General features: G+C 39.6%; 1 protein-coding gene across 1 annotated transcript; it reads right to left on the minus strand.

Annotated features, from left to right (window-relative positions):
* Positions 1–6561: 6561 nt before the first annotated feature.
* Positions 6562–7536, minus strand: LOC132380695 (C3a anaphylatoxin chemotactic receptor-like). The gene has a single exon (XM_059949681.1). It carries the CDS (start codon positions 7534–7536, stop codon positions 6562–6564), a length of 975 nt encoding a protein of 324 aa, XP_059805664.1.
* Positions 7537–9913: the final 2377 nt, after the last annotated feature.

The following is a 9913-nucleotide window of genomic DNA, read 5'->3' on the forward strand; positions in this document are numbered from 1 at the left end:
TGCTGAATGCCAAACTTCTCGGTAATCAGAGGGCCCTTGTGAGAGGGGAGTGTCCCTCAGCTTCATTCTTTCTTTCTTTTTAAATCTTTTTATTAATTTTTAAAGAAACATAAATGAAACATGAATACAAAGGGTTTGAAAGTACGTAGTTAATAGTTTAAATAAACATTCAAACAGTTGATAATCAATATATGATAACCTCCCAAACTCATGGTAATTACGAACAAAAGAAGTAAAAAAAAAACCAAAAAAGAGGAGGGGGGAAACTAATCAACATGGGCCATTGCATTATGTCAAATATACACAGTAGTGTCAATAACTCCGTCCCTCCATCCAAATAATTAAGGATAATAAAAATGAGGTTTAGGAAAAGACAATTTAACTCATATGAAAATGTTGAATAAATGGTCTCCAAGTTTCTTCAAATTTAACTGAAGGATCAAAGACAACACTTCTAATTTTTTCTAAGCTCAAACATGAGATAGTTTGAGAAAACCACTGAAATATAGTTGGAGGATTAATTTCTTTCCAATTCAATAGAATAGATCTTCTAGCCATTAATGTAACAAAAGCAATCATCCGTCGAGCTGAGGGAGATAAACGACTATTAACTGCCATTGGTAAACCGAAAATTACAGTAATAGGATGCGGTTGGAAATTGATATTCAGAACTGTTGAAATAATATCTTTCCAGTAATTTTGCAAACAAGGTCAAGACCAAAACATGTGGGTCAATGGACCAACTTCAGAATGACATCTGTCACAGGTTGGATTAACATAAGAATAAAATCGAGCAAGTTTATCCGTAGACATATGAGCTTTCTGTACAACCTAAGATTGTATTGGGGCATGTTTAGCACAAATAGAAGAAGAATTGACTAATTGTAAAATTTTCACCCACTGCTAAGTGGGTATAAGAAAATGAAGTTCTTTTTCCCATTCCTTCTTAATTTTTTCTGATACTTCTGGCTGTATTTTCAAGATCATATAATAAATGTTGGCTACTAAACCCTTCTGAGAAGGATTCAGAGTTAAAAAAAAATTTCCGTAGTCCGATGGGCATAATTTCGGAAAAGAATGTGACTCATTATTCAAAATATTTCTAACTTGCAAGTGTAAAGGGGGTTTCTTCTTTTTTCTTTGTTACTGTGTATGTTATCAAAATGGCTTCTTTGTTTTAATAAAAGCAGGAATGCTTCTTTGTTGCGAGAGAGTGCTGGAAGCTTGTTTGGCTTAAAATTTACTGATAACGAGAATTGTATTCCTTTGTAAACCAATTGGGATTAATGTTGTTCTTTCTTCTGAGTCTGTAAACTATTGTTGGCGGGCTTTTGGGAAGATCGGCGTGAGGGGTTGAGAGAGAGAGGACGCGATGCTGTAAGCTGGGCGAGGAACGGACCCCAAGCGGGGGTCCAAGGCCAGGAGGTACTCCGAGGAGAGGAGATGAAGCTCGATGTGCTTGGTTGACCATTTCGGGTGGTCTTAAGCTGTGAGTCGAGGAGTTCGGAGGGGATCGAATGGTGGCCAGTAGACTTCAGTAATTGAGCTCCAACGGTTGTGCACGAAGTGGTTCGGACTTTGATAAGTTTGGCGCCTTTTCTTTATTTTTTCTTCGTATATACTGTATCGTTATTAATCACTTAGTTATAGTAACCTTTATAAATTGTACTCATTTAATCGCATATGGTGTACTGTCTGTTTCTGGGCGAGGCGGGGACATCACACAGCATTCACACCAGCTGATTACCCAGTTTGGCGGGGCCGAAGGCTGCTCCCCCCAGACGAGAACGAGCTGAGCGAGCCTGAAGCGACCCAGGGGGTTACACAAATATCTAAAAAAAGAGTTTTCGGTAAATTATATTTATTAGTTAGCTGTTGAAAGGACATAAAACTATTATCTAAAAATAGATCACGAAAACATGTTATACCTTTTGTTTTCCATAAAACAAAGGCTTGATCCATAAAAGAGGGCCGAAAAGGAAAGTTAGATATTATAGGGCTTGATAAGATAAACTTATTCAAGCCAAAAAAATTACGAAATTGAAACCATATTCACAATGTCTGTTTAACTATATGATTAGTTATTTGTTTATTCAATTTAGATAGAGAAAAAGGATGTGAAAATCCTAAAATTGAAAACAATGAGAACTCTTGTACAGATTTACATTCCAAATATACCCATTGTGGGCAAGCTGCTACAGTCGATTCTTGTGTCCAAAATATTAAATATCGTATATTATCTGTCTAATAGTAAAATCTCAGGTTTGGCAAAGCCAAGCCATCCTCCTTCTTAGGCTTCCGTAAATATTTTTTGCTTAGTCTAGGATTTTTAATCTGCCACAGATAGGAAGATATTTTGGAGTCGATAATATCAAAAAAGATTTAGGAATAAAAATTGGTAATGCTTGAAATAAATATAAGAATTTGCGTAATACCATCATCTTAATAGCATTAATTCGACCAAACAATGACAAAGATAATGGAGACCACATGGTAACAAGTTGCTTAATTTGGTCAATTAAAGGTAAAAAATTAACTTTAAATAAATCTTTATGTTTTTGGTAATTTTAATACCCAAGTAAGTAAAATAATCTGTGACAACTTTAAGTGGTAAATATTTATAAATTGGAACTTGCATATTTAATGGAAATAAGTCCCTCTTATTAAAATTCAATCTGTAACCAGAAAAGTTTCTAAACTGAACAAGCAAGAACGAAATAGCAGGAATAAATCTCTCAGGGTCGGATATGTATAGTAACAAATCATCAGCATATAACGATAACTTATATGTCCCTTCCCCACGAGTAATACCCAAAATATTAGGTGATTCACGAATGGCTATAGCTAAATGTTCCAAAACAATGTCAAATAGTAAAGGACCTAAAGGGCAGTCTTGCCTTGTACCACGGAATAACTGAAAAAAAGATCTTTGATTATTGGTAAAGACCGAAGCCAAGGGTTTATAGTTTATTAATTTAATCCATGAAATAAATTTCGAACTAAAATTAAAATGCTGCAACGTATTAAATAAATATGGCCATTCAACTCTATCAAATGCTTTTTCAGCATCTAAGGAAACGACACATTCTGGCATTTTGGGTGAGGGAGTATAAATAACATTAATTAACTTTCTAATGTTAAAAGATGAGCAGCGGTTTTTAATAAATCCAGTCTGATCTTCAGAAATAATTCGAGGTAATATATTTTCTAATCTAGTGGCCAAAATTTTACTAAAAATCTTAAAATCCGTATTCAGCAAGGATATAGGCCGATAGGATGCATATTCACTGGGGTCTTTATCTTTTTTAAGAATTAAAGAAATAGAGGCTTCATAAAAAGATTGTGGCAATTTACCTATAGTTAACGCATCTTTTAAAATTTTACAAAGCCAAGTAGAGAGTATAGAGGGAAAGGATTTAAAAAATTCTACAGTATAGCCATCCGGACCAGGAGCTTTACCGGAATTCATTGAAAAAGTAGCCTCTTTTATTTCTGCTTCCGTAATAGGTGCATCTGGGAATACACTATCCTCTGTTGTTAATTTTGGGATATTCAATTTTCTTAAAAATTCATCTATTATAGAAAAATCCTCAACAAATTCTGATTGATACAAAGAATTATAAAAATCTTGAAAGGCTTTATCTATCACTTTATGGTTGATCGTCAGAGTGCCATCTCGTTTACGAATCCTAGTAATTTGTCGTTTAACCGAAGCAGTTTTCAATTGATTAGCCAATAATTTGCCAGACTTATCTCCATATACATAAAACTGGGTTCTAGATTTAATTAACTGATTTTCAATCGAAGAAGATAATAACAAACTATGCTCCATTTGAAGTTCACCTCCTTCTTTATAAAGTTCTTTGCTGGGAGTCACTGAATAAATCTTATCAATTGCTTTGATTCTATCAACCAATGTTAATCTTTTAGAATTAGTTCGTTTCCTAACTCCAGCAGACTATGAAATAATGTCCTCGAATAAATGCTTTAAAAGTGTCTCATAAAATTCCACTAAAGATCTCTGCTGTAGAATTTGTTGAGAAAAACAAATCAATTTGTTGTTTAATAAAATTAAGAAAGTCTAAGTCCTGCAATAAAATAGAGTTGAACCTCCAAGATTTAGCATTAATAGATGAGTCCATTGTGTTAATCGATAGCTTCAAAGGTGCATGGTCGGAAATGGTAATGGGGTCATACTTACAATCAATAAAATCTGTAAGTAAATGGTGACCAATAAAAAAGTAATCAATTCTTGAATAATTATGATAAACATGAGAAAGGTATGAAAACTCTTTGTCATTGGGGTGTAAAAACCGCCAAATTTTAGAAATTCCAGAATCAATCATAAAGGAATTAATAAGCGAGGCCGATCCCCACCCATTATCAGCATGTACTGATTCAAATTAGGAAAGGATGTAAATAGACACTTTAAAAATTCAGGACAATCAGTGTTTGGAGCATAAACATTAACTAAAACAACGTTTTGATTAATAAGTAAACCAGTAATAAGCAAAAGTCTACTTTGTGGGTCTGAAATTGTTTCATAGTGTATAAAGGAGGTTGAAGAATCTATAAAAATGGAAACGCCTCTTACTTTGGCTTGGGAATTCGAGTGATACTGTTGGTCTTACCAAAACCTAAAAAAAACATTGACTATCCACCTTCCTCACATGAGTCTCTTGTACAAAGATAATATTAGCATTCCTTCTGTGGAATACTTTGAATATTTTTTCCGTTTGATCGGATGATTTAAACCATTAATATTCCAAGAAACAAAATTAATAATCTTATCCATATTGCCAATATTTATTACAATTAACACATAAGGTTAAAAAAAGATGTATTCATGAATCCGTAAGAGGGAAGTAAGTTCAAGGAGGAACCGGAAGTCATGACACTGCAACCATTTTTGTAGTTTCGAATCAGCCCATGAAGTAAAACTAAGCGTGAAGCAAGCAAAAAAAATCCCCCTCCCTCCACCCTCAAAACCCCAGGGGAAAAGCCAAAAAGAGGCAAGCAAGCGATCTAATACTAAATTTAACCCCATGTCTCAAGACGGCAACTCGAACAAAAAAGTTAAATAAAAGATACAAACCACCCATATTATAAGAAAGGGTTAATATAACAAAGAATAAAGTATAAAATTAGTATTATATATATAAAACAAAAGGATTTTAAAAAATTAAAAAGGTAAAACCCATAAATGGATAATATTGTATTAGTGTTTTAAAAGAAAGTCCTTAAACTTATTCAGACACATCAAAACGGATGTGATGTATCCAAACACTAAGGTCTTTCGGGGAAACGAAAAGACATCATAGAAAAGTTTTTTATTTTAAAAAAATCTTAATATTTAAACGTTAAAAATACTAAAAGTGTATATGAACTTAAAAGAAAACCCTAATGAGTTACTTCCAAAACTAACAGAATAATAATATAAAAAGAACAAACTCAGAGTAAACCAAAAACGGACTTTTAGACTTTTTACCATGTAAGAAATGCGTGTAAGCCATCTCGTAAAAACATCATCATTTTATAAAAGATCCAAATCTATAAACTAATTATTACATTAGTCAACCCGTAGTAAAAAAAAAAGTATTATTCTTCAAGGAATCTTTGAGCATCCGCTGGAGATTTGAACAGCAGATAAGTCCCATCTTTCAGAGTAACTCTCAATTGTGCTGAAAATAACAGCGCTTGCTTGTAGCCTTCCTGATGAATTTCCGACATAACCGATTTAAAAGCCATTCTTGCCCTTAAAACTTCGGAACTATAGTCTTCCAGAATACGCAATTTAAAATCTTGAAAGCCGATCATACCCTTTTTCCGGGCAGCCCGAATCAAACGTTCTTTGGTATGAGGATAATGGATCCGGAGAATTACTTGTCGTGGTTTCAAAGCTGAAGCTGATTGAAAACGAGAAAAGCGATGCGCACGGTCGATTATTGGAGGTGTATCCAGTACTTCTGAGCAGACGACATCCATTAAAAATTTGGAGAAAAATACAGAGATCACCGTTCTCAAATATTTCCGGAATCCCAATTATCCGGAGATTTTGTCTTCGAGAGCGTTTGTCAAGATCAGTGATTTTAGATTTATAACGATCCAGCAGTTGAGAAGTGGAAGCTTGCTGTTGCGGCAGAGTTTCAATTATGCCATCTCTGCGGCGAGCGGCATCTTCAAGAACTAAAATACTTGCTTGTTGTTTTTGTGAATCCAGTGTAAGTGATTGAAGTTTTGCGTCAAGTATCTTTAAAATTTCATCGAACGTAGAAAGCTTTGAGGTTAATTTATTCTCCAGTTTTTCAAGTCTGTCGTCCATAAGTTTCGCAATTGCTTCCAAAGTTAAGGTTATTTCGTCTGTTTCAATTCCTTTGCTTTAAACATTTCAAAGAGTTGAAAATGATTCAAACAATTGAAAAAAGATTTCATACGTCTGAACCCCTTTGGAATAGGTATAAACAGATCAGTTAGGGGGTGCTTGTAGGTAAAAAAAAAAGTAAAAGGATTGGAGCGAAGCCTAAAACCGCTTCACTCCATAAGCGCCATCTTGAGACTCCCTCAGCTTGTTATCTCTGCAGAAACCGTGCGGATGGGAGGATCGGTCGTCAATTCCATCTTCTCCTCGGCAAAGACCAGACGGAGAGTGGCGGCCAGGGAACGCCTGAAGACCTGGCGGAAGTCGCGGCCTGAGAAGACGTAGATAAGGGGGTTGAAGACACCGTTCAAGGAGGCCAAGGATAAAGTGATGTACAAAGACTTAAGGGAAATGCATATTGATAATTTCCAGAGAGTGTCGCAAACAGTGACGGGGAGCCAGCAGACAATAAAAACGGAAACCATTGTAATGATGAGATGAACGAGGTACCTGTGTTTGGCGAACGTTTTCCCCTTCAGCTTCCGGGCAATCAGAAGGTAGCACAAGGCCATGATCAGGAGAGGGGGGCCGAAGGAGAGGATGTTCCCAGTTATCTCCAACGCAACCTCGGTCTCCTTCGTCGAATACGACTCAGTGGAGAAATGCAAGAGTTCAGGCAGGCAAAGGAGGAAGGCCAGGCCCCAGGCCCCGAAGCAGGCCGCACGCACCCAAACCAGGCCCTTGTGGTAATGAAACCAGACAGGCCGAGTGATGGCCAGGCACCGCACGATGCTGATCAGGGTTAACAACAGAGCAATGGTGGACATGTGGAATTTGAAGATCCATCGGAGAAATCTCCAGAAAGTGTTACTGGAGGAGTGATCTGACAGGCAGCTGTAGGCCAGCAGGCTGGGGAGGGTGAGGCAGTAAGTAAGGTCGGCCACCGCCAGGTTGAGGAAACACACCGTGTATACGCTCCTCTCCGTGTTGAAGCCTGTCACCCAGATGACGGCGCCGTTGCCGGGGGCACCCAGCAGGATGATGAGGGCAAAGAACATCTTGAGCGCCGCATCGTTTGCTGACCATTTCATCTCCCCGGAGCTGCAGTTGCTGTTGAGGAGGCTCCTAGTGGCGGCGAGCTCGATCAGGTTGTTGTTGTGACCGGTGGGGAGCGCCATGGCTGGGAGAGAGATTGAAAAAGTGAGCGGGACAGCGAACGGAGACAGGACGGTGGACAGATGGAGAGATGATAAAACTGTTGAGTGGTGAGCAGCAGGACAGGGAGCTCCAGATCCCAAACACAATACCGGCCCCCACACACTGGAGGAAAAATTCTACTTCAAGTTCCCTCCACAGGTCTCACATCTCACTCTTGTCCCCTGGGTTTAGGCAACCCTGCCACGGGCTAAGTTACTGACTCATCAATCTCTCTCTGCATCACATCATTGTATTCCCAGACTCGTGTCTGTCTGTAGGTGTGTGTGTTTGTGTATGTGTGTGTATGTGCGTACCTGTCTGTGTTTGGGTGTGTGTGTGTGGGTGTATGTGTTTTGTCTTGTTCATACTACACCAAGAGCAACAACTGGGCTGTAAACCTGCAGGAGCAGTGTGTGCTTAAGTGCCTTGCTCAAGGACACACAAGCTTCCTCTGCAGAGGCTCGATCTTAAACCTTCGGATCGCTAGTCCAAAGCCTTAATCACTTAGCCACGCGCCAAGTGTGTGTGCGTGTGTGTGTGTGTGTGTGTGTGTGTGTGTGTGTGTGTGTGTGTGTGTGTATGTCTGAATCTGGAAGTGTGTGTGTGTGTGTGTGTCAGGCATGTCTTCCCCTTGTACATCAAAGTTTCCCTTATCCCAAGACCTCACTGAATGTAATAGCAGATGGAAGGGAGTTTCACTCTGTGTCTGACCCCGGGAGTGTGTGATGGGACAGTGTGGAGGGAGCTTAGTTCTATGTCTGATCCGACAATGTGTGATGGGACGCTGCGGAGGGAGCTTGACTCTGTGTCTGACCCTGGAAGTGTTTGATGTGATGGTGTGGAGGAAGATTCATTCTGTGTCTCAACCAAGGAATGTGTGAAAGTTAGTGCTAGAGGGAGTTACGCACGTGTCTGACCTGAGCAGGAACAGATAGGGAAGTGTGCTGGGATCTTCACTTTGTTCCTGACACTAGGAGTTTGTGTCTGTCTCCAGGAGTGTGTGATGGAAGTGTGCGAGGAGCTGCACTCATTGTCTGACCCCGGGAGTGCATGATGGGATCTTCATTGTGTCTGACCAGATGAATATTTGGTGTGACCACATGGAGGGAGCTTCTCTCTGCCTGATCCCCGGGATTCCATGATGTGACGGTATCGAGGGATCTTCACTCTCTTACTGACCCCTGGAGTTTGTGATGGGACAATGTAGTGAAAGCTGCACTCTGCGTCTATTTTTTTGGTCTTCATAATGCGGTCTGACCTGCTGAGTTCCTGCATCATTTTCGAGTGTTAACCTGGATTTCCAACATCTGCAGAATCTCTTGTGTTCGCCCTGTGTCTGACCTTTTGGCGTTATGATTATACCCAGTGAGAAACCTTATGACTGAACTTAATCAGGCTCTTTTTTCTATTTCTCTCTCGTCCTCAATGTGTGGTCGTGGTTTCACGTCTCCAGGTCTCAGGGATCGGATGATACCCGCTGTTTATACATTCGCTGTTGCAGAACCAGTTTCGGACACCAGGTGGTGACATTGTTAGGGAGACGTCAGTGACGAACAGGATGGCCATTTCAACTGCAAACATTCCAAGGCAACACACAAAAAGATACTAGAGGGACTCAGCAGGACAGGCAGCGTTTATGGAAGTTAATAGATAGAGACACTTCTTCGGGACTGCGAAGGAAAGGGGGGGGGGGCGATGGCATCAAATAGAAAGGCTGAGGGTGGGGTTCAGGAGGCCTCCTTCATTAACGACCGCCATCAGCCAGGACGTGCCCTCTTTTTGTTATCATCAAGGAGTAGTTACTGGAGCCTGAAGACAAACGGTACAACTTTTTAAGGAGAACTTCCTCCCTTCTACAATCAGATTTCTGAACCCACCATGAAGACTACCTCACTTCTCTTTCCACTACTTGCTTCATTTAATTTTATATATCTCATTGTAATTTATATTATTTGTTAATGTCCAATACTGATTGCCAACTCCTGCACACTGCTGGTGCCTAATGCACCGGTCTCTGCCGGTCCTTTGGATTCGCGGAGAGGGGGAGCCTGCTACATGGGCAACAGCGTGCTCTCCCTATCGTACTGCCCTGGCTTGTGTATCCAGACAAGAAGAACGCAACATCCATGGTTGGCCCTGACCAGCTTAGACCTCAGAGCTCCCGCAAAACAACAAATTGTACGCCAGAGATATGAAACCTGATACTGATACCTGGTCGGGCATTAGAGGAAGACATTCTACAGTGAGAAGCACAAAAGATTCTGCAGATACCAAAAATCCACAGTAACACACACAAGTTGCTGGAAGAACTCAGCAGGTCAGACAGCATCTCCGGAAAGGAAAAAGCAGTTGATGTTT

The sequence above is a fragment of the Hypanus sabinus genome, chromosome 24 (assembly GCF_030144855.1).
Source record: "Hypanus sabinus isolate sHypSab1 chromosome 24, sHypSab1.hap1, whole genome shotgun sequence".
Classification (NCBI taxonomy): Eukaryota; Metazoa; Chordata; class Chondrichthyes; order Myliobatiformes; family Dasyatidae; genus Hypanus; species Hypanus sabinus.